The sequence below is a fragment of the Anopheles darlingi genome, chromosome 2 (genome assembly GCF_943734745.1).
Source record: "Anopheles darlingi chromosome 2, idAnoDarlMG_H_01, whole genome shotgun sequence".
NCBI lineage: Eukaryota > Metazoa > Arthropoda > Insecta > Diptera > Culicidae > Anopheles > Anopheles darlingi.
In genome coordinates this window covers 59,529,147-59,555,288 of record NC_064874.1, presented here as the reverse complement: position 1 = coordinate 59,555,288, position 26,142 = coordinate 59,529,147, and the positions used below count along the sequence as shown (strand labels likewise).

The 26,142-nt window shown below is 45.1% G+C and overlaps 1 protein-coding gene across 1 annotated transcript; it reads left to right on the top strand.

The window, feature by feature from the left end:
- Positions 1 to 21,046, top strand: LOC125959392 (uncharacterized). Its single transcript, XM_049692216.1, has 4 exons — positions 1 to 1,587; positions 13,894 to 14,205; positions 14,305 to 14,446; positions 20,925 to 21,046. The coding sequence occupies exons 1-4, from the start codon at positions 1 to 3 to the stop codon at positions 21,044 to 21,046; spliced, it is 2,163 nt and encodes a 720-aa protein (XP_049548173.1).
- The last annotated feature ends 5,096 nt before the right edge of the window (positions 21,047 to 26,142 follow it).

Here is a 26,142-nt window from a genome sequence, read left to right as displayed (position 1 = left end):
ATGCCCGATCTCGCCACCACAAGCCGGTGGTTCCGGGGCCCTCAGTTCCTGTGGGAATCCGTCAAGACGTGGCCCGCACAACCGGCGGAAAAGCCGGTCACAGGATCGGAGCTGAGGCCAGCTTTCGCCGACCATCACTCGTCTGACGCTCCGTCAATACAGCAGCCCGTGGTCGCGGTGACGAGATTCTCGGACTGGGCAAAGGTGCTCGTGGTAACCGGAAGGGTATTGCGCTTTGTTCACAACTGCAGGGCTAGTAGCACCCAAAGAGTCGGATCGTCAGGCCCTATAACAGCAGAGGAAAGGAGCAAGGCGCAACGGGTTATAATCAGCCAGGCACAAAGGGAGGCGTTCCCCGCGGAAATCGACCTGCTGAAGAACGCCAAGACGTCAACTAGGCGTACGACCGTGATACCAAAACAGAGCCCGATCCATTCGCTGAGTCCGTACCTGGATGAGTGCGGAATCCTACGCATGCGAACGAGGATCGCTGCATGTCACTACGCAACAGAAGACGCGAAGAGGCCGGTAATTCTACCACGGCGTCATCCGGTTACGGAGCTGATAGTGCGAAAGTTTCACGAGAGGTTTCATCATCGAAACCACGAGACAGTGATTAACGAGGTGCGCCAGCTCTACCACATTCCTCACCTCCGGTCCTGTTACGCTAGAGTGCGGAGGAACTGCCAGTGGTGTAAGAATGCGGCTGCAGAACCGAAGGCTCCCATCATGGCCGACCTGCCCCCGGCGCGTCTTGCGGCCTATGTACGGCCATTCACATACGTAGGACTTGATTACTTTGGCCCAATCGAAGTAGCCGTGGGAAGGCGAGTGGAAAAGCGGTGGGGCATGCTGGCTACGTGCCTCACAGTGCGGGCGGTCCATATCGAGGTGGTTCACTCGCTGACCACCAGCTCATGCATCATGGGTCTGCGGAATCTAATTGCGCGCAGAGGGACCCCGCTCACAATATTCTGTGATCGAGGAACCAACTTCGTCGGTGCGCAGAGGGAACTGCAACGCAACCCGGAGCTGATCGACCACGTCGATATCACAAAAGAGTGCAGCCAACGCGGGATACGGTGGGAGTTCAACCCGCAACAAGCCTCCCACATGGGAGGCAGCTGGGAGCGCCTGATCCGGACGGTGAAGGAGAACATCGTTGCTGCGAGCTCAGCCAAGCGTTTGAACGACGAAGTGCTGCGCAGCCTGCTGGTCGAGGTCGAGAGCATTATGAACGCGCGGCCCCTCACACACGTGCCGGTAGACGACGACTCGGCCCCGGCCCTAACACCGAACCACTTCCTGTTGGGTTCGTCGAATGGCATGAAGCAGCCGGGCGAGTTGGACGACAGCGGCAGCCTTCTGCGGCAGAACTGGCGAACATCACAAGCGTTGGCCAACAGATTCTGGAGGCGGTGGCTGACCGACTACCTGCCAGAGATCACACGACGAACAAAGTGGCACCGATATAACGAACCCATCAGGACAGGAGACGTGGTAGTCATCGTCGATCCCAGGCTACCCAGAAACTCCTGGCCAAAGGGCGTGGTAGAGCAAGTTTTCGCCAGCAAGCAGGACGGTCAGGTTCGATCCGCAAGGGTCAGGACGGCGAACAGCACTTACGTACGGCCAGTCACGAAGCTCGCCGTGCTAGACGTGATACGCCAAGAGTCAGGGGAAAGAGTGATACGGGATGCGCCGGGGTGCTAGCAAGGCTACAGAGATAGGCCGGAATAACACCGGGGAAAGCGACCCTAAAACAAAGACAGATTAGTTAAAGCAGGGTGGAAAGGGACCTTACGATCTGGATGTGGGATTGATAGATAGAAGCTGAAAGGCGACACAGTTGATAGGAGAATCCAAAGAACCGGCACGTGCCGGTAAACGGAAAGTAAACATACACATGACAGGACAGGCGGCTGCTCTTGGGCCGAAGTACGAGACGTCAGTTAGGACGACCGTACTGGGGGGAGTGTTACCGATAGAAGCGGCTATCGGTAGGGCCCACGAGCAGCCACCCGTAGCTCACTTGCGTGCGAGCCTGCACGCAAGTGAGCTAGCAAGCGGCAACTGAGAAAGAAGGCGAAAAGCAACCAGGAGAAAGAAAGCGAAAGGCGATAAACGAGTGAAAAAAGATAACCGCCACGGAAGGCAGACAAGTTTTGAGTCTGCTCGAGGAAAAATAAAGCGACTTCAAAAAGCTGAAAACCGCGGCGGTCTGTTTGCATTTCACAACAGGTCATTTCATGCCAGAAAATAGCCAAATAGGACCCTAGAGCACAGCCTGATTGCACCAATCCGTGCTAGGAAGCTGTACGAACAAGTGTTGACCGAATTCAAAACATGCATTTCGATGGACGGTGCAACACACGTAAAAATGCTATTCAAAAAATACCAGGCAACAAATTTGACTTTGCAATCATAGAGGGAATGGTTTAGAAAGGGTTTGGTTTATTTACGGAGATAAATTTGCCCATTAGATGATGATTTGGCATGGGATTTGACATTGTGACGTCAAACCAAATGTTTTCACCATTCGGGCAACGTTCATTCGAAATCTGTGTAAGAAAAGAATTTTGGAAAAGGATTTTGTTCTGCATTTGTCCACCAATGATCCAGTGTAAGTTTGGCATGATTTAGAAAGCTGTTCTTGCCGAAGGTATGACGTTAATGTTTTGTATTCAAATAGATCGATTTCATAGGGAAAACTATCAATCCACAAAAATGACTGGATTTTCGTTCCATCGATTTCTATTGGACAATTATCACAAGGAAACATAAAAAGTATATCAGAATTGAATAAAAACACTCTGAAATGAGGGTGATGTGCAACAAGAGGGCAAATGATGTGACCTAAAGTACTGTGCAAAAAAATTTAGGTGATGTCGAAGTAAAAGTTAAAAAAGTCTTATAAAAAACTAATGAATAATTTGCATGAGCATTTCTTTTTATGTCAATTTTTGACTGAGATATGACCTGTTTTGTGTGTCCAGATTCTAAATGGATGGGGCTTTATCGATTGCGATCAATGATCTAGCGGTTCGGTCTCAGGAAGCGATCAAGTACCTCGAAGTGATGATCGATCATAAGCTTAGCTTCAGAACCAATCTAGAGCATGCAAGGTACTGAAGGACCATAACGCTCTCTCGGCCATTATGCGTTGAACGGGCGGTCTCAGCTGCTGGAGGAGGATGCTACTAGCTATTGTAGTCACCTCGGTACTGTTGACAGAGCGGAATCTGGTCGAGCTAAGCCGCATCCAACGGCTTATTGGGATAAGGGTTGCGGGAACCTTCCGAACCGTATCCTTGGTGGCCATCGTTGGGATTACTGTCATGATTTCGGTTGGGACCCTCATCAAAGAGGACAGGTTTGTAGTTATTATGGAAGAGATCGACGGGGCACTAGGAGGAGGGGTAAGAGTAGAAGATGTAGTGTAGCGGATGTGTGAGAACAAGGAACCTATCGACCCAGGAGTGCAAGGGTAAAAGGAAAACAAGGACATCCGCTTTTGCTAGTCGGTGACTCGCGCTGACCTTGAGACCCACTGTGGCTAGGGCGCAACTCTTTAGGTGCTTAGGCATAGTCCGTATTGTATATGGGAGGAAAGTTTTTGAGAGTGACGATTACGTAAGGTGGTTTGAAAAACGGAGTAACGTTAAAAAATATAGTCGTAAAATAGTAAAACCGGTTCGTAAAACCTAGCATAAAAGTAAAGTGTCATCTGGTTTACACCGAAATCCTTTCTTTCTTTTTTTGATTTACGTGTAAAATTAGAATACTTTTGCAGGAGGAAAGGATTGAACACACACTATCGATACACCTACAGTGCTTACTTATGATGCAATTTTAAAACTTATGAAGCGCCCAGCCCCGAGGTCTCGAGTCTGGTCTCTTCGGTTATAGCCTAAAAGTATGCAGAGCATAACTCAGTCCCGCGTAGGTACAGTTGCGGCTGTAACGCATATGAAATGTACAGTCAGCATTGTAACGCGCTCAGTCCCAATTGCATAACATTGTCGCAAACCATGTCAAGGTGTCGTATGTCGAGTCAGGGTTTTGGCTGTTGATGTTTTCCAGATGTCGCTGCAAGGCATCGTGTGAGGTAAGGCCAACCTCACCGAGGGTCAGGTTGCGCACCAATGTTTGGACCTTTCTCCCAAAACAGTCATAACTTTCTCTTGACGTTCGGACCCGATGCACCACACCGAACCTCAAGTGGTTGTAACTTTCTCGCGACATGTTGCAACAATGTATGCACGGACTCAGCCGAAATGTTAGATGCGCGGACTAAGCGGAAACATGTGCGCGCGCAACTCAGCAGAAACATGTGCGCGCGGTTGCACTGTTTCCCACGATACAGAACTCGGCGACAACGGGGCGGAGAAGGGTGGCTTCCCCGCCAAGAACTTTTAGAGTATAAATAGGTTAAGCTAGCTTCTAATAAATGTCAGTTGGAACTTGTGAGTCGACCGTGTCCGACGTACTTTTCTTAACCATTTCCCTTGCAGCCTCGAATCCGAAAGTCTTAGGCGTTTGCTCTTGCTCTGGGCCCCACCCGCGGTAACCCTTGCTAGACACCAAACGACCCCTGAAAAGATCATTTCGTCCGGACCAATTCGCCCAGTGGAACGGTCGCGCCTTCCAACTCCCGCTCTATCGTCTTTGGCCGCGGCGCTCAGTGTGAGCCTTTCTGACCGGCGCGACGCCCCCGTTCGCGACTAAACGCCGGTGGACCCTTCACTTATAAGCTTCTTGATCATCAAAGACCTTTCCACACAACACACCTCAACGGATGACTCCTCAACACCAACAGATGACACATCAACAGATGAGATGGCATTGGACTAACCATCACTCCGTAACATTTACAGACCAATTACGATCTGATTATTGAATACTCACCGTATGTCATGGGTAACTCTTGAGCTGGTTTATAAAATACAATTGTAGCTAATACGATTATCATATGCGAATGGATTGTGGTTTTGGCCACTCCATTTCCAAATGAAAAAAACAATAACTAGCGAAAAAAGAAATTTGCAAAATCGTTGGTAGGACCGAAATGTATGTTTTCTACTCTGCCATTTGTTGAGCTGCTGAACGCACAAGCACATCTGAGCATTGAATGAATTAATCCAATGCATCATGAAACACTTTTGCGCAACAATGTTTTTTCGGATAAAGTTTAAGGAGTTATTATTACATTGCTGCGCTATGGCGAAGACGCTAAAAACATTTTAACTAAAGCACTCGCGGATACACCTTAACGACTGAAATTATCAATTTCTACCAGGTGCCTCGATACCCAGTTGACGGTTTTTGTTTTGATCAATCTAATCTAAGCAAAATTTTATCGATCCATAACGAATGACCAATGGAATCTATTAGCGAGCGGTAGTGATAAAAACCTGCAAACGTGTTCGGCAACAAACATAGCTAGAGAATTTAGACACACGAGCTTATCTCATATCTCACGAGCTTATCTTGAATTTGAAAAAATCGCCTTTCATACATGGCCCAGTGCATCTCGCTACTTTGAAGTGGTTTTTGTTCGTGACCAGAGTAACTATCTAAGTAACACTGCCATAGTCATGTGATTAATAAAAGGATCATTCTAATGTCCCTAACGAGGGTAGATGTGTTTATTGTGTGGCAAGCAACAGGTTTTCCCCAAAAACTACGTTTTCAAAGTAGGTGCTAATCACAGCATAAAAATGGTTGAACCGATCGATTTGAAATTTTGAACATTTAATCTGTACACTAATTGACAGTTAGCCCTAATATTCATAAGAATGTATACTTTTTTATTTAATTATCCAAAACTTGTTTTGAGAGGAAAAATCGTAAAAAGCCTCACTTTTTTATCTTTAAAATTTCAAAAGTAAAAAACTGGGAATTCTACAAAAACCCGACGGGGCTACCTGGATAAACTTGTAATCTAACAAAAGATTGTTCATTTGTATATTTCCGATGATCCAACCGGAAGTTATGATGTGCACCAAAAAAGTACATTTTTGCGGACTCATCCGTGAACGAAGTTCTTAACAAATCTTCCACGGCGCAATATTTTAATCGTTTTCCACTTCCAGGTCCAACGAGCGTTACGACGGGAGAAACACTCCAGACAGTCGATATGGGCACCAAAATTCGATGCGGGAATGGCAAAGACAGTGGGATGCAGGCAAAAGCGGACGATGGACGCATCGCCTAATCCCAGAAATCGGTCCATGGGTGACCAGAAAAAACGGGGAGATTAATTTCTATTTAACCCAATTCCTCTCAGGAAACTGTTATTTTAGGTATTATCTGCATCGGATTAACAGAGCCAAGAGCTTTGCTGATTGATCCTTCTTAGTCCCCATCTCCACCTTCCCCCCACATCCCTTTTAACATCAGATAACCTTAGATAACCTAGGTAACCCTTGCATGTCAGCAGATTAGCGGCATTTGTGGGGAACGACATTAGTTTCCGATAAGCAATATCTCAGTTGTGCGGTTACGAACGTTGGCACGTGGTACGTCTGGGCGGGCGGTCGTAATCTCACACGGCGTTTGTGACATGGAAAGATTTATTTCCAGGAATCTGAACGTGCGCAATGATGGGAAGTGAAGCAACGTGACTAAGTATTAAGTTGAAAGCTACTCCCCGATAAGATTAATCATTCAAAACCAACCCCTATCTTCTTCGCTACCATGACAACCATTCTGGGGGGGGGGGGGGGGGGGGTGGTTTCGTGGATCTTTGCCCTTATGGTCGAGTACGCCTGTTCCTAGCAAGCATGTCGACTTGTTCCGGGTGACTTGAGTTTCTTTTGCCCTCTCCTTGACCGATCTGGCCTTTTCGATGGCTGAGCTCTTTGTTGGCTTACTTCGGCTATCTGGCTTTTTCCTCCACTCGGTGGTCTATCTAAACTCGGAATGCTTCGAGCGGAAATGGGCATCACCGAGATACCGATCACCCGTAGATACCGTCGCTACATGCGAAACTGACTGTCGCAGCAAAAATGTCATGATTACAGATCCAGAAGCTTCAAATAATGATTATTCGGTATGCAATCGATAACAACACTTGATAACGAAAATTATCGAATGCTTCTGCGATTGGCGATCGGGAGTAGGCAAAGATGATTTCGAGAGAAAATAAAAAGCGGAACAACCTTCTCCTCGGTATCACAGTCATCCTTTCGCTCGGAGAAGTTTGCGATCTATCATCACCCCGAGGTACTTGATCGCTGCCTGAGACCGAACCACTAGATCATCGATCTTAATCGATACCTCTTGGACGGCCTGCTGGCCACTAAAAAGCATTACCTCGGTTTTGTGACGAGCTACCTCAAGCCCCGCCCCAGATATCTACGATTCCACGGCTTCGATCGACCGCTCCGCGTTAACTTTCACCTCGCTCAGGCTCTGGCCGCAGACCGCCAGGACCATATCATCAACAAAACCAACAACCAAAGTCCCGACGGGCAGCCTCAGCCGCAGAACCCCATCAAACATCACATTCCAGAGTGTTGGCCCTAGAACGGATCCTTGGGGAACGCCAGCCGAGAGCTGGACTTCCTGTGGTCCTGAGTCGGTGTCGTACAGCAGGATGCAATGATCGAAGTAGCTACCCAGGATGCGGCACAGGTAATCGGGTACCCTCATACCGTGCAGAGCCCGGGCAATAGCTGACCAGCTTGCGTTATTAAAGGCATTCTTTACGTCGATCGTAACAATAGCGCAGAGATAGTTGGCATCTCGCCCTTGGCGAACACTGCTAGCAGTTTCAACCACCATCTTTATCGCGTCAACGGTAGACTTCGCCCTCCTAAAACCAAACTGCCTCCCAGAGAGGCCCCGGGCTCCCTCCGTGAACACCATCAACCTATTCAGTATCAGGCGCTCCAAGAGCCTGCCCATGACATCCAACAGACAGATCGGCCGGTAGGACGGAGCGTCCCCAGGGTTCCTGACAGGTTTCGGCAACAGCACAAGCTTCTGCCGTTTCCAGCGGTCTGGGAACACGCCATCATCCAGGCACTTTTGCAGTGCTCTCCGGAACATTCCGGGACAGGAGCGCAAGACGTCCCTCAAAGCGACGTTCGGGAGTCCATCCGGACCCGGCGCTTTAGCTGGGTCCAGACGTTGAGCCACAAGCTGTAGCTCCTCGTCCGTTACCGCCGCTATCACGGGTCCGCTCGGGGAGCGGGAACAGTTCCGCCACGATTGATCGCAGCCGTTGCGGACAAGTCTCACGCGGTACGTTTCGACGCCGAGCTGAGCTTCCCCATCGCAAGCCTGTAAGCCCCCCATGGGTTTGCCTCAGCTTCCCTAACGAGCCGGTGGTAGTACTCCTCCTTGCTGGACTGAATCATCAGCTGCAAGGCCTTCTTCGCAGGTTGGGACAGGTTCTGGTGTTGCCGGTGTTAGCCAGCACCAACCTGAGGCGAACAATCGGCTCCTGCAAACGATGGCCTCTGGGGCAGGTTCTTCGACTTCCCCAGTCGGTGGACCACGCGTTGAAATCGCCGGCCACCAGTAGCGGTCGACGACGGTCGAGCACATCCACCATCGCGTTGAGCATGCCGTCGAACTGTTCGAGCGACCATCGAGGCGGAGCGTAGCAGGAACACACGACGACACCGGTCATTTGCACGACGACGAAGCCGGGGTGGCCGCGCACTTTGCCAATCATAGAGGGAATGGTTTAGAAAGGGTTTGGTTTATTTACGGAGATAAATTTGCCCATTAGATGATGATTTGGCATGGGATTTGACATTGTGGCGACAAATCAAATGTTTTCACCATTCGGGCAACGTTCATTCGAAATCTGTGTAAGAAAAGAATTTCGGAAAAGGATTTTGTTCTGCATTTGTCCACCAATGATCCTGTGTAAGTTTGGCATGATTTAGAAAGCTGCTCTTGTTCAAGGCATGGGGTTAATGTTTTGTATTCAAAAAGATAGATTTCATAGGGAAACCAATCAATCCACAAAAATGACTGGATTTTCGTTCCATCGATTTCTACTGGACAATTATCACAAGGAAACTTAAAAAGTATATCAGAATTGAATAAAAACACTCTGAATTGAGGGTGATGTGCAACAAGATGGCAAATGATGTGACCACAGTGCAACAAATTTTGAGTGATGTCAAAATAAAAATTGAAAAAGTCATATACAAAACTAATGAATAATTTGCATCAATCTTTTCTTATTAAAGGCAATAAGAAAACCTACAAAATGACACCTTTCTTTTCTTTTTACGTCAATTTTTGGTTGAGATAGGACCTATTTTGTGCGGCCAAGTATTAACTGTTCCATGCTTTATTCATGAGCGCCCCGCCAAGGCGTCTTCACCACTAGCAATGTACAAATCGGATTCGAAATGATCCAGAGCCGATCCAGCAAAACTAACGATTGCAAAGTCGGTCTTCATTAAGTCGCTAAAATGAACCAACCAACTCTTTCGAAAATTTGAATACATCATATTAAACATAACTCTGTCTACTAATTTAATTTTACAATAAACGGCATCTATAACGAAAATGGATAGAAAAATTGCCATTACAAATGATACATTGTAAGCAGATTTACCTGTAAACAAGTAAGTGAGGAAGGTTAACGAACATAGTTTTGATCATTTGAGAACGTTGCTGAAAAATCGAGAACAAAAGTTTTAAAATTGTGTGACACACTACATCTTTTTTTTTATTGCTCAGAGCGTTCACCAATCGTTATCAGACGAGCCGGGCGTTTTGCGGATATCATTATTAACGGAAAACACGTACATGATTAAATGATAAAAAACAATTATAAAGATTTCCTAGAAGCAAAGTTGTTAACAGATAAAGCTACTATAAAAGGCGTCACGACTCTGTTCAGTTCAGTTGAAGTTTTTCTCTTGCTGAGAGTTGATGATTGTATTTTGATTGTTTATTGAGAGTGATATTTGATATTCGTAAACGATATTCGTAAATTTTGCAATTTGTCTGTTCATTTATTATCAAACATTACAGTGAATCAGTCTAAATTGAGAAACCATCGATCGAGAGATCGACTTCGCAGGATTTCATAAGCTAAACTGTTATTTGAATCCGGTCCTCATTCAACCGTTGCCAGTACAAAAAGGTAAATCCTTTTTTCTAATGGAAATTATCTGTAGCTGTTATCGCTGGCCAGTTGGCCGCTGCTGGTGTCGTCGCTGGCCGGGTCGACGATGGCCTAATCGAAGCTGGCCGGTTGCCCGCTGCTAGAGTCGTCGCTGGTGAATACTCGAGGACATGTGCTTGGTATCCCGGCTTCAACCGGTCGATCGACACGTTCGTTGGGCTGCAATGTACGTCCGCGGTGTAGTACTTAGCCTGACGGGGGTGTGGTCTTCAGCCTCGGGAACGCGGATAAAAGGTCGGCGAGCGGCGTCTCGCGCTCGAAGGCCCTTGTCTCGGTGACATTGGCGTTGGTGATCGAGCCTGGCCGTTCCAGGCGAGTGGCATTGCCGATGAGGCGTCGTCGCCTCAGGTCAATTAGGAAGTCGTGGTGGGCTAGAAAATCGGCGCCCAGTATCGGCATGGCGGTGCCGGTGTAGAGGACGGAGCATAAACGATGTCCGGTGTCGGTGAGGTAGACTGAGTTTGTGCGGCCGGAACCGAGGGAATCGAACTGATCGGAGGTGCAGATTTTGATTGTGCTCCAGTGTCTCCGTAGGAATAGGTTTCGATATGATTGTCCGGATCGTTGACGTATGAAGCCAGCTGCTGAGCGGAATGCGGTGTCAACGTTGGTGCTTCGGAGGGGTTGTTGTGGGTCGGAATCAGCTCTTGCGTGGGGGGGAGGGGGGGGGGGGGTTCCTTTGTGTGACGGTGTGAAGCTGGGTGGATTTTGGCGTCGGTTTTTTCGGTGACGGTGTGATGGCGGCGGTGGCGTCGGTCGTCTTTTTTATTCACTGCGCGATTGCGTGCACTCTCATCGAGTTTTGTACTTTGCCCCCTAATTAATTATCGCGAAAAAATGTTTGGGATAGTCGAAGTCATTTATTCGTTCAGCCAAGAGATGATCACTAAGTTTTTCGAAGAGAAGAAAGCACGGAAATAGAAAAAGCGACCGCGTACGCGCTCCTTTATACTAGCTTGCGCAGGTAAGTACCGACACCCATACCACGCACACCTGCCCCGATAGCCGTTCCTGGGCAGGGTTGAGTCCTGCCACTACATATCCTTCTGTCAAGAGAAGCGATTAGGAGGAATACCCTTGAGCAAACTCTCTGAAAACAGAAGTGATTAACATTTTATACCAAGTGAGATAGTCGAGAGAGCTCCATACCATCATTGAGGCTGATTCCATTATGTGGACAGTATGTATAAGAAAACAGTGCTGATTCTTCACGGCTGAAATGCATAGCAAAATGCAAATTAACACATTTACGCATCTACTGCGGAGAACTCCTTATTTTTTTTATTTAGAATAGGTAGATGGCCTTCACAGCAGGTACACTTCTTTAAAAAGTAGTTCGGTTTTCGGTTCGGAGAAGAACATAATGCGGAAGTTGATTGGCATGAGATATCTGCGGATATAATCGATTATCTCAATAACGTATGTCGCTCCCTGTGTAACTGCTTCGACGACCGTTGAGAAAGATGATGGTGCTACTCTTACATCTGCCATCCTATCTGATTGGCAGCCAGGTACAATTGGTACCTTGTAGAAATGACAAGATCAACTCCTCAATAACCCAGATAGATCAACTCAAAAGATCAACTATTCAATATTTATACCGTGCGCATCGTGCACCGTTGGCGATAAGCATGGTATGAATATTTTCCCAGTTTGACGAATACAGAGCTGAAATGGGTATTGTAAGAAGCTAGGCAAACGCCAATTCGCTTAACCGTTTGAGCCGATTACGTTCATAAGTGGCCCATCCTCAACTTGAGATTCATCGAGCCCTAACCTCGTACCGCATAAATCCTGTTTCAGTTAGAATCTAGCCGATTCGGTTTTGTTATTGCACTATTGCCAGTGGACATGTCAAGGACTTTTTGATAGTGTTTTGTTTTTAGTAGTTGATTCACTTATTAGTTGTAGATTCTTTCACGAAGAAATAGAAAAAATGACACTCCGTGCACACATTTTATACTATGGAAACTTCTTCGATTTGATGAAATCCATAGAGTTAAAAAAAACTCCATCCGTTAAAAAACGTTCCCTCGATCTTCTTGATCCCGACCGGTTATCACTGGGGTGAACCTTAATGTGCGCCATACCAAGAGCGATTTGCTGGATTTGGAACGAAAACAGAAGTGCGATTAGATAAGCTCACGCTCAATAACGCGACCCAGACGTCCGGTGGCGAAATAGGACCATTTGTTGCGTAAGTTAGAGTTTCCACCCCCGATTTAGCAGGATCTCGAATTTAACACAGATTGTGACGCATGATATCCTTATCTATTGTGCTGTGTCTGGTTGTGCCGTGAAACGTGTCGGTACCTGTCGGTACACCATGACGTACCGGTTGAAATCTCGTTGAGTCAGCGAACGTTGCTTAGTCGCAAACTAACACTTATATTTTTTCTCCATATTGAAATTCCTTAACTGACACACACATTTTTTCTCCATATTGAAGTCCGCCTTTAAAAGTCATCGCTCATGGAACTCTAAAGCCGAAAACCAATCTAGACAGTTGATATGAGAACTCGATTTGGTAGGAGGCATGTTTGCAAATTCCTGTACTTTCTATATTGACTCGAAATGCCGCTCTCAAACGTTACAGGGAATCCCTTACTTTGGATCGACCAAATAAATCAGAAGTAGAATTGCATGTTTCCAATTCTCCGCAAAAGAGACATTCGAACAGTTCACAACTATGCTTGCATCCCTTTGCAATAATTACCCACAAACCTTACGCCAAAGCACATTACACTTGCTTGAAATTGTTAGCGAAAAGGTCGGAGGTAGTATTAAGTTAGAAAACGACTAAACCTAAACGACACACAAGATAGCAAATACCATTCATCGAGATACTTTGCCGCCCAATGACTCTTGCTCGGTCTCAAACCAGGACGAAGGAAGAACGAATGATTTGCATCTATATTTTCCCTTATAGACGATGAAATGTCTCTTAGGAGAAAATCCAGAAACTACTCCGTTCGCCCAGATGCGAAATGAAGCAGGCTTTATGGTTTGAACATAGTCCGACTTAAATTTGATAGGAGCTTGTCGAAGGTTATCGGAATCACGAAAAAGGAAACCGATAATGGATATGGTAATTGAAAACCAACAGAAAGGTTCAGTAGACGAGAGTCATACATCGCCTCACTCTCTAGAATTATTATACGATCGCAAATTAGTGCTTCTCTCTAGCTTGGTCAACCGATGAATGTAAAAACCATTGCAGTTGTTATTTGTTCTAAATCAAGATTTCTCGCAAAACAAGAACTGAAATTCTACTGGTTCGAATAGGTAAAGGACAGTGTTTTCTCCTGATTGCCTTTTAGGACTTTTGAGGGTGAAAATACAACTGATTGGAATGGTGCAAATGTATTACAAAACGATGGAATTTACAGTTCTTGCTATCATTATGCTTTTCAATCGGTTTGTTGATGGTAAGTTTCTCTAGATTGATCGGAAAGCTTGCGTGATGTTGATAAATAAGAAACCGTTTCCGTTCTTTAATGCTTCAGCCGTTTCTGTTTCTAATAACACCAACATTGGCACCGCTCCAATAATTGAATCATTGGACAATGAGATTGAGCTTCCTTTTGGTGTTAGCTGGAATGTTACCTGCAAATCCAACCAACCGGTTGTTTGGAAGCCTTATGACGCGTGGTTGGTAAGCTGGGTAAGCTAACTATAAATAGTAGAGATGCCGAATAGAAGAATTGATCATCACCCGATCCTTATAACAGACACCTCCGAATGTGATTAGCACTACCTTTTCTACTGGGGACACAGAATTGCAATATGGAGCGATTCTTAGCATTACGAATGCTTCTGCTGCCACCGTTGGCCGATACTACTGCGTATCATCTGAAAAGGAAGAAGAAGACTTGGACGTAATGGTGATTGAAGAATTTGCATCTAGTATCTACGTGTTCGTAAAGGACTACAACCATCCTCTGGTGCCCACGCCAGCATTGATAAATTATATTTATAATGCGGACATCTTCATACCGTGTAAGCCCTCGTATCAGGATATTGAGGTTGAGTTGTGTACCAAGGTGAGATATAGGCATAGCTAATTACATTGCACCCATCCATCCATCTATCCATCCATCCCTGAGTGATTTTTAATCTTTTGTTATCCTTGTACTTACTAGTTTGGAGAGTGCTCGAGAAGTGTACCCTCTTCTACGAAAGGATTCGCTATTTCGAAAGTTACGCTGAAAATTCCAGAAGATGGACAACTGATTTGTCGTTGCGACAATAGCTCCTTTACGATCTTCATGATACCGATTGATGGTAAGAACAAGTAAGAAATGTGGCACAAACATTAGAAAGATGTATCAAAACGTTTGCCATGAAGTTGGTCATTCAAAAGCGTAAAATTTTCTACAATTTACTGAATGCATGTCAATTCTAGAATTACGGGAACATACCAACAATTTCGAAAGCATCACAAGCGATATGGATCATTTACAACAATCAGATCACGTATCTCGTGTCTGTAGTGTCTCATTAAGTCCTGGTGATAAAATGTACATAGTGAGGAGAAAATCTATAAATGATCAACACATCAACAACGTGAGTATCACAACAAAGTGGCCAACACTGATGAATCCAATATTTATAGCTTATTTAATGTTTATTTGTGCCGTTTTTAGGATGAAATTTTAACACCGGAGTCAGCGATGTTCGTACCGCTAAGCTCCATCGCACTCATATTAATATCTGGCAGCAACCATATCCCTCTCAACACCGTAGGATGTTCTGTAATCAACTTACAATGCAATGTTTCAATATCTCCAGGGTTCGAAGTGGCGTGGTTTAATCACGGAGATTTCACTGATATTTCACACTTAAAAAATATTACTTCGCGATTGGAAGGGAGAAGATCGATTCTTTCATTTGAGAGTCTAGGGCAGGATGACTTTGGAGTTTATAATTGCATAGCAGTGCACGCGGTAGATAATAGTATGCACGATTAGAATGTGTATGGTCTTGCAAGTGTACAAATGTGGATTATTATCTTTTTTATCGTCTTAGTATTATGCTCCGCATTTTTATGCATAAAATGTTACAAATCCAAGAGAGAAAGATTCTGCGACACGGAATGCAAAACCTCATGTGAAAGCAAAATGGATACTACCAATTTATAGGGGATAATGTGAAGCTCACCGTCTCGCGTTCTCGAGTCTTGACGCTTCTTCGTATGCCTAGAAATATGCAACTACATAGCCCTTGGAGAATTGGCCGGTTTACCATTGCAGTACAACACGACACCTGAGCTACCTGCGCAGCCGATGACCGATGCGAAGCGACGACGATGTGACACGACAGGACTACTACATGTGCAACACGTCGCTGCCCAATGCGCCCTGATGACGATGTCACAACGATTGACGAGGTCGCAGCAATGACCTCATTCTGCAATTGCGGAACATGCAATTCAGCTGTTTGTAAGGGGGTCATACAAATAGAGCAACCCAAAGCATCCTCGGTTGGTCCCGGCAGCAGCGCATAAACATTTGTGTCTGTTTGGTGTACGGAGTCAGCAGTTGAGACTCGGGAGCGAAGGGAGTGAGAGGGGTGGCTTCTCCTCTTAGATCTTTTAGACTATAAATAGGCTAAGATAGACCTTAATAAATGATAGTTGGAAGTTTGTACTCATCACGTAACCATCCGCGTTTGTCTTGAGACCGCTACGAATTACAGCTCATCCGAAAGCCTCAGCTACTCGATCTTGCTCTGGGCCCCTCCCGTGATAACCCTTGTAAGACACCGAGTCAGCACTTGACAAGCCTTCGTCCGGAAACATCGTGAGGTGTCCACTGCGCGTGGTCCCACAAGACAAGAGTCCCTTCCAGCTCCTCGGCGATACCCCACACGTTGTTTCGGCAACCATTTCTGACCGGGGCGGCGCAATCAGTCGCGACTAAACGCCGGTGGATCCTTCAAAGGGAATTGAGAGAATTTCACGTCGCAGCGCCACTCAAAAGGATGTAGAGAAGTAAATTTGAGCTCGAATCATTCGAGCAATACTTCAAATTGAGCTTTAAACAAAGGCCTTTCACATTCTAAACATGGCATGACCATACACCGTATAAAAAAAAGGGTAAAAACCCACTATTAGCACCCCCTCTCACGGAGCACTCAAAAATTCATCAATTTGGTGGCAGGGTTGAATCATTAGCTAACATTAAAGAAACGGGTGAGGGAAGTTGAGATGTCATCAAGCAAAATGTTATTAACCGTTACTTTCATGAGCGGCTTACTTAGAAAAGAGAAAGAAAAGAGTCTCTATCACTCTCGTTGTATGCTGAATATACATTCACGCTTAGGAAAAAGCGTACAAATAGGCAGCTAATTTCATCTGTGGTATTACCGATAGTGTTATCGAGGTGCATTGAGCTAGGAAAACTATTTGACTTCAATTTTTGCTTGACATGATTGAAAAACTGTCTTGGATCAACTTTGATATTATTTTCCAGTTTGGAGGTGTACTCCTCATAAACGATTTTCATTTTAACATTTAATTTTTCACAAATTGAGAAATAATTTGAAAAGTTAGAATCTGACCGTCGACCGGACCGATCATCCACTCGTTTTAACCTGTTCCCGTGATAGTCATTTACTCTGTTATTTTAATCTGTAGTGTTGTTAATAAAGATAGTATAGTAGAAAGAGTTAACAAACACAAAATACGATAACGATTACGATTAGATATCGCACTTACGATTACGATTAGATATACTAGACGTCGTACATGCTGCGTGGTGTGATGTGGTAGCACGAGATGGACTGCGTTCCAGTATATTCCTGTCGTTGACACGGTAAAGATGGTGGTCGATACTGCTAGCAGCATTCGCCAAGGGCGAGATGCCAACTCTCTCCGAGCTATTATCTCGACGTATAGAATGTCTTTAATAACGCAAGCTGGTCAGCTATTGCCCGGGCTCTGCACGGTATGACGATTCCCGATTACCTGTCCTGGGTAGCTACTTCGATCATCGCATGCTGCTTTACGACACCGGCTCAGGACCACATGAAATACCGCTTACAGCTGGCGTTCCCCAAGGATCCGTTCTACAGCCAACACTCTGGAACATGATGTTTGATGGGTTTCTGCAGCTGAGGCAGCCAGCCGAGACATTGGTCGTGGGCTTTGCTGATGACATGATCCAGGTGATCTGTAGCTAGACCCTGGCTGAGGGTAAAAAGTTAACGTGGATGTCTGGTGGTGCTTGAGGCTCGTCACATAACCGAGGTAAAGCCCCATCCATTTAGAATCCGGACACACGTTTGTTATGACTGCAGCGCTTCTAGTGATCACTTTGTAATTCTGTTGACAGCATTTTAATGGTAGCTGTTTATTTAGTGGTAAATTTTTTGTAAAAATTGATCTATGCCTTCGCCGATGGAACGTGAAGAGCGAAAAAAAACATCTGCACACTCATTATTAAAACTCGATTTGGCTGGAGGAAAACCTCGAAAGTCTTGAAATTTCTAAATTCAACTCAAAATACCGTATACAAATGTTACTGAGGGACTTTTACCTTGATTTTAGCACAATGAAACAGCCGAAAAGTGTAACAAATGCCCGATTCTGCAGACAAAAGTGAATCAACAATCCTGGAATCTCTCAGCGTGATTCCACCAAGAAAAACTCTCGACAGACGTCATAACAGTTCGGCATATGTTTAAGAGAAGTTTTAAGGTCGTTTAATGCCAGAAAATAGCCAAATAGGACCCTAGAGCACAGCCTGATTGCACCAATCCGTGCTAGGAAGCTGTACGAACAAGTGTTGACCGAATTCAAAACATGCATTTCGATGGACGGTGCAACACACGTAAAAATGCTATTCAAAAAATACCAGGCAACAAATTTGACTTTGCAATCATAGAGGGAATGGTTTAGAAAGGGTTTGGTTTATTTACGGAGATAAATTTGCCCATTAGATGATGATTTGGCATGGGATTTGACATTGTGACGTCAAACCAAATGTTTTCACCATTCGGGCAACGTTCATTCGAAATCTGTGTAAGAAAAGAATTTTGGAAAAGGATTTTGTTCTGCATTTGTCCACCAATGATCCAGTGTAAGTTTGGCATGATTTAGAAAGCTGTTCTTGCCGAAGGTATGACGTTAATGTTTTGTATTCAAATAGATCGATTTCATAGGGAAAACTATCAATCCACAAAAATGACTGGATTTTCGTTCCATCGATTTCTATTAGACAATTATCACAAGGAAACATAAAAAGTATATCAGAATTAAATAAAAACACTCTGAAATGAGGGTGATGTGCAACAAGAGGGCAAATGATGTGACCTAAAGTACTGTGCAAAAAAATTTAGGTGATGTCGAAGTAAACGTTAAAAAAGTCTTATAAAAAACTAATGAATAATTTGCATGAGCATTTCTTTTTATGTCAATTTTTGACTGAGATATGACCTGTTTTGTGTGTCCAGATTCTAAATGGATGGGGCTTTATCGATTGCGATCAATGATCTAGCGGTTCGGTCTCAGGAAGCGATCAAGTACCTCGAAGTGATGATCGATCATAAGCTTAGCTTCAGAACCAATCTAGAGCATGCAAGGTACTGAAGGACCATAACGCTCTCTCGGCCATTATGCGTTGAACGGGCGGTCTCAGCTGCTGGAGGAGGATGCTACTAGCTATTGTAGTCACCTCGGTACTGTTGACAGAGCGGAATCTGGTCGAGCTAAACCGCATCCAACGGCTTATTGGGATAAGGGTTGCGGGAACCTTCCGAACCGTATCCTTGGTGGCCATCGTTGGGATTACTGTCATGATTTCGGTTGGGACCCTCATCAAAGAGGACAGGTTTGTAGTTATTATGGAAGAGATCGACGGGGCACTAGGAGAAGGGGTAAGAGTAGAAAACGTAGTGTAGCGAATGTATGAGAACAAGAAGCCTATCGACACAGGAGTGCAAGGGTAAAAGAAAAACAAGGGCATCCGCTTGGGCTATTCGGTGACTCACGCTGACCTTGAGACCCACTGTGGCTAGGGCGCAACTCTTTAGGTGCTTAGGCATAGTCCGTATTGTATATGGGAGGAAAGTTTTTGAGAGTGACGATTACGTAAGGTGGTTTGAAAAACGGAGTAACGTTAAAAAATATAGTCGTTTCAAACCCTCGCTGCGAGTCATCTCGAAAGAGGCACACAACTGCAAGGTGGTAACGGGAAACCAAACTAGTGGTTTAGTGTGTGCGAGGACTTTCCTCAGGTTCGTAAAATAGTAAAACCGGTTCGTAAAACCTAGCATAAAAGTAAAGTGTCATCTGGTTTACACCGAAATCCTTTCTTTCTTTTTTCGATTTACGTGTAAAATTAGAATACTTTTGCAGGAGGAAAGGATTGAACACACACTATCGATACACATACGTTGCTTACCTATAATCCAGTTTTAAAATTTATGAGCTTCTTGATCATCAAAGACCTTTCCACACAACACACCTCAACGGATGACTCCTCAACACCAACAGATGACACCTCAACAGATGAGATAGCATTGGACTAACCATCACTCCGTAACATTTACAGATCAATTACGATCTGATTATTGAATACTCACCGTATGTCATGGGTAACTCTTGAACTGGTTTATAAAATACAATTGTAGCTAATACGATTATCATATGCGAATGGATTGTGGTTTTGGCCACTCCATTTCCAAATGAAAAAAACAATAACTAGCGAAAAAAGAAATTTGCAAAATCGTTGGTAGGACCGAAATGTATGTTTTCTACTCTGCCATTTGTTGAGCTGCTGAACGCACAAGCACATCTGAGCATTGAATGTATTAATCCAATGCATCATGAAACACTTTTGCGCAACAATGTTTTTTCGGATAAAGTTTAAGGAGTTATTATTACATTGCTGCGCTATGGCGAAGACGCTAAAAACATTTTAACTAAAGCACTCGCGGATACACCTTAACGACTGAAATTATCAATTTCTACCAGGTGCCTCGATACCCAGTTGACGGTTTTTGTTTTGATCAATCTAATCTAAGCAAAATTTTATCGATCCATAACGAATGACCAATGGAATCTATTAGCGAGCGGTAGTGATAAAAACCTGCAAACGTGTTCGGCAACAAACATAGCTAGAGAATTTGGACACACGAGCTTATCTCATATCTCACGAGCTTATCTTGAATTTGAAAAAATCGCCTTTCATACATGGCCCAGTGCACCTCGCTACTTTGAAGTGGTTTTTGTTGGAGACCAGAGTAACTCTGCCATAGTCATGTGATTAATAAAAGGATCATTCTAATGTCCCTAACGAGGGTAGATGTGTTTATTGTGTGGCAAGCAACAGGTTTTCCCCAAAAACTACGATGTCAAAGTAGGTGCTAATCATAGCATAAAAATGGTTGAACCGATCGATTTGAAATTTTGAACATTTAATCTGTACACTAATTGACAGTTATTATTCTAATATTCATAAGAATGTATACTTTTTTATTTAATTATCCAAAACTTGTTTTGAGAGGAAAAATCGTAAAAAGCCTCACTTTTTTATCTTTAAAATTTCAAAAGTAAAAAACTGGGAATTCTACAAAAACCAGACGGGGCTACCTGGATAAACTTGTAATCTAACAAAAGATTGTTCATTTGTATATTTCCGATGATCCAACCGGAAGTTATGATGTGCACCAAAAACGTACATTTTTGCGGACTCATCCGTGAACGAAGTTCTTAACAAATCTTCCACGGCGCAATATTTTAATCGTTTTCCACTTCCAGGTCCAACGAGCGTTACGATGAGAGAAACACTCCAGGCAGTCGATATGGGCACTAAAATTCGATGCGGGAATGGCAAAGACAGTGGGATGCAGGCAAAAGCGGACGATGGACGCATCGCCTAATCCCAGAAATCGGTCCATGGGTGACCAGAAAAAACGGGGAGATTAATTTCTATTTAACCCAATTCCTCTCAGGAAACTGTTATTTTAGGTATTATCTGCATCGGATTAACAGAGCCAGAGTTGGGACGTGGTACGTCTGGGCGGGTCGGTCGTAATCTCAAACGGTGTTTGCGACAAGTAACGGTTTTTCCCAGGAATCTGAACGTGCGCAATGATACAAGGTTACGCGAAGTGACTTAGTTTCAAGCTACTCCCCGATAAGATTATTCATTCAAAACCAACCCCTACTTTGCCAACCAATCTTTGCCCTTATGGTCGAGTACGCCTGTTCCTAGCAAGCATGGCGATTTCTTCCGGCTGGCTTGAGTTTCTTTTGCCCTCTCCTTGACCGATCTGGCCTTTTCGATGGCTGAGCTCTTTGTTGGCTTACTTCGGGTATCAGGCTTTTTCCTCCACTCGGTGGTCTATCTAAACTCGGAATGCTTCGAGCGGAAATGGGCATCACCGAGATACCGATCACCCGTAGATACCGTCGCTACGGGTCTACGGGTGATCGGTATCTCGGCGAAACTGACTGTCGCGGCAAAAATATCATGATTACAGATCCAGAAGCTTCAAATAATGATTATTCGGTATGCAATCGATAACAACACTTGATAACGAAAATTATCGAATGCTTCTGCGATTGGCGATCGGGAGTAGGCAAAGATGATTTCGAGAGAAAATAAAAAGCGGAACAACCTTCTCCTCGGTATCACAGTCATCCTTTCGCTCGGAGAAGTTTGCGATCTATCATCACCCCGAGGTACTTGATCGCTGCCTGAGACCGAACCACTAGATCATCGATCTTAATCGATACCTCTTGGACGGCCTGCTGGCCACTAACAAGCATTACCTCGGTTTTGTGACGAGCTACCTCAAGCCCCACCCCAGACATCCACGATTCCGCTTCGATCGATCGCTCCGCGTTAACTTTCACCTCGCTCAGGCTCTGGTCACAGACCGCCAGAACCATATCATCGGCAAAACCAACGACCAAAGTCCCGACGGGCAGCCTCAGCCGCAGAACCCCATCAAACATCACATTCCAGAGTGTTGGCCCTAGAACGGATCCTTGGGGAACGCCAGCCGAGAGCTGGACTTCCTGTGGTCCTGAGCCGGTGTCGTACAGCAGGATGCAATAATCGAAGTAGCTACCCAGGATACGGCAAAGGTAATCGGGTACCCTCATACCGTGCAGAGCCCGGGCAATAGCTGACCAGCTTGCGTTATTAAAGGCATTCTTTACGTCAATCGTGATAATAGCGCAGAGACAGTCAGCGCCCCGCCTTTGGCGAACACCACTAGCAGTTTCGACCACCATCCTTATCGCATCGACGGTAGACTTCCCCCTCCTAAAACCAAACTGCCTCCCAGAGAGGCCCCGGGCTTCCTCCGTGAACACCGTCAACCTATTAAGAATCAGACACTCCAGAAGCTTGCCCATGGCATCCAGCAGACAGATCACGCGGTACGTTTGGACGCCTTGGTGATCCACGCCTCCAAAATCCGTTCGCTCCACCACGGTTTCGCTTCCCTACGTGGTGGAAACTTGCCCTTCTGAGGCATTGTTACGTCGCACGCTTTCACCATGGCGGCAGTGAGTGAGTCGGCACTAAGGCACTCCCCACTGTCCTCCCGGCGAAGCGCTAACGCGAACAAATTCTCGTTGAAGAACTTGGTTTGCCAAGTCTTCGACTGGCACGATCTTGGGAGTTTTGGAGGCGAACCCACTCGATCAACCCTTGCCAGGCTGTATCGCACAGCTAAGTGGTCGCTGAACGTCTGCTCCCCACTTACCTGCCACTGCGTTCCGTCCGCCAGTTCCGGTCTGCAGAAGGTGACATCGATTACTGACTCGCTCCCGTTCTTGCTGAACGTTCTGGTGTTGCCGGTGTTAGCCAGCACCAACCTGAGGCGAGCAATCGCCTCCTGCAATCGATGGCCTCTGGGGCAGGTTCTTCGACTTCCCCAGTCGGTGGATCACGCGTTGAAATCGCCGGCCACCAGTAGCGGTCGACGACGGTCGAGCACATCCACCATCGCGTTGAGCATGCCGTCGAACTGTTCGAGCGACCATCGAGGCGGAGCGTAGCAGGAACACACGACGACACCGGTCATTTGCACGACGACGAAGCCGGGGTGGCCGCGCACTTTGCCAATCATAGAGGGAATGGTTTAGAAAGGGTTTGGTTTATTTACGGAGATAAATTTGCCCATTAGATGATGATTTGGCATGGGATTTGACATTGTGGCGACAAATCAAATGTTTTCACCATTCGGGCAACGTTCATTCAAAATTTGTGCAAGAAAAGAATTTTGGAAAAGGATTTTGTTCTACATTTGTCCACCAATGATCCTGTGTAAGTTTGGGATGATTTAGAAAGCTGCTCTTGTTCAAGGTATGGGGTTAATGTTTTGTATTCAAAAAGATAGATTTCATAGGGAAACCAATCAATCCACAAAAATGTCTGGATGTTCGTTCCATCGATTTCTACTGGACAATTATAACATGGAAACTTAAAAAGTGTATCATAGATGTTTAAGAACCAACTGAATTGAGGGTGATGTGCAACAAGATGGCAAATGATGTGACCACAGTGCAACAAATTTTGAGTGATGTCAAAATAAAAATTGAAATAGTCATATACAAAACTAATGAATAATCAATCTTTTCTTATTAAAGGCAATAAGAAAACCTACAAAATGACACCTTTCTTTTCTTTTTACGTCAATTTTTGGTTGAGATAGGACCTATTTTGTGCGGCCAAGTATTAACTGTTCCATGCTTTATTCATGAGCGCCCCGCCAAGGCGTCTTCACCACTAGCAAAGTACAAATCGGATTCGAAATGATCGTTCCAGAGCTGATCCCACAAAACTAACGATTGTAAAACCGGTCTCCATTAAGTCGTAAAAATGAACCAACCGACCCTTTCGAAAATTTGAATACATCATATTAAACATAACCCTGTCTACTAATTTCATTTTACAATAAACGGCATCTATAACGAAAATGAATAGAAAAGTAGCCATTACAAATGATCCACTGCAAGCAGATTTACCTGTAAACAAGTAAGTGAGGAAGGTTAACGAACATAGTTTTGATCATTTGAGAACGTTGCTGAAAAATCGAGAACAAAAGTTTTAAAATTGTGTGACACACTACATCTTTTTTTTTATTGCTCAGAGTGTTGTGATATTCGTTTTCCGTATTTCTTCGTACTGGGTGGACAGACAGACCTTTCTTTCTAAGATCGGTTACCAAGCTATGGTGAACCGAGAAGGTTATCACCAGCGAGGACCGAGGGAAAGTAAACGGTTGAAGTCCAGATCAAGACAAGATCTTTATTCCACGTTTCTTCGCTCTTTTATACAAAATTCTATGTTTACTTATCCTATGTTATTTTGAGGAAAGAGTGAAATGGCTTCCTACATTTCTGCTGCATTGGTTATTGATCTCTTTCTGTTCTGTTCTGCCTTGGTGGTCAAATGACACTTTCAGAACGTATAGCGTTCTTAGTGCGTACATTGTTTCATACCTGTTTATACTAATCAGTGCGCAACCGGATTGCGAAACTTGATGCTTGATGCTGCGTACCGCTCTTGGGTCGGTATGATATAAACATTTAGCGAGTTTGAATATTGTTTGGATCATTTTGGATTGTGATGTTTTGTGGTTCTTTGTTGCAAGCATGTGTTGCAATGTTGCAGGATAGCTCGGGAACTGGTATACATGTGCATACTATATATTTATGTGTACATTAGCACACGTGTATACCACAGTGTTCACCAATCGTTATCAGACGAGCCGGGCGTTTTGCGGATATCATTATTAAAGGAAAAGACTTTGCGATAAAGTTGAAACAAAATAATGATATGAAAAATGATCAAATGATAAAACAAAATCATAAAGATTTCCCAGAAGCAGTTGAGTTAACAGATAAAGCTACTATAAAAGGCGTCACGACTCTGTTCAGTTCAGTTGAAGTTTTTCTCTTGCTGAGAGTTGATGATTGTATTTTGATTGTTTATTGATAGTGATATTTGATATTCGTAAACGATATTCGTAAATTTTGTAATTTGTCTGTTCATTTACTATCAAACCTTATAGTGAATCAGTCTAAATTAAGAAGCCATCCATTGAAAGATCGGCTTCGAAGGATTTCAAAAGCTAAACTGTTAATTTGAATCCTTTCCCCATTCAACCGTTGCCAGGGTAAAGAGGTAAATCCTTTTTTCTAATGGAAACTATCTGTAGCTGTTATCGCTGGCCAGTTGGCCGCTGCTGGTGTCGTCGCTGGCCGGGTCGACGATGGCCTAATCGAAGCTGGCCGGTTGCCCACTGCTAGAGTCGTCGCTGGTGAATACTCGAGGACATGTGCTTGGTATCCCGGCTTCAACCGGTCGATCGACACGTTCGTTGGGGTGCAATGTACGTCCGCGGTGTAGTACTTAGCCTGACGGGGTGTGGTCGTCAGCCTCGGGAACGCCGTTAGAAGGTCGGCGAGCGGCGTCTTGCGCTCGAAGGCCCTTATCTCGGTGACCTTGGGGTTGGTGATCGAGCCTGGCCGTTCCAGGCGAGTGGCATTGCCGATGAGGCGTCGTCGCCTCAGGTCAATTAGGAGGTCGTGGTGGGCGAGAAAATCGGCGCCCAGTATCGGCATGGTGGTGCCGGTGTAGAGGACGGAGCATAGACCGGACATCGTCTATCGTGTCGGTGAGGTAGACTGAGTTTGTGCGGCCGGAACCGAGAGAATCGAAGTGACCGGAGGTACAGATTTTGATTGTGCTCCAGTGTCTCCGTGGGAATAGGTTTCGATAGAAGGTCCGGATCGTTGACGTATGAAGCCAGCTGCTGAGCGGAATGCGGTGTCAACGTTGGTGCTTCGGAGGGGTTGTTCTGGGTCGGAATCAGCTCTTGCGTGGGGGGGGGGGGGGGGGTTCCTTTGTGTGACGGTGTGAAACTGGGTGGATTTTAGTGTCGGTTTGTTCGGTGACGGTGTGATGGAGGCGGTGGCGTCGGTCGTCTTTTTTATTCACTGCGCGATTGCGTGC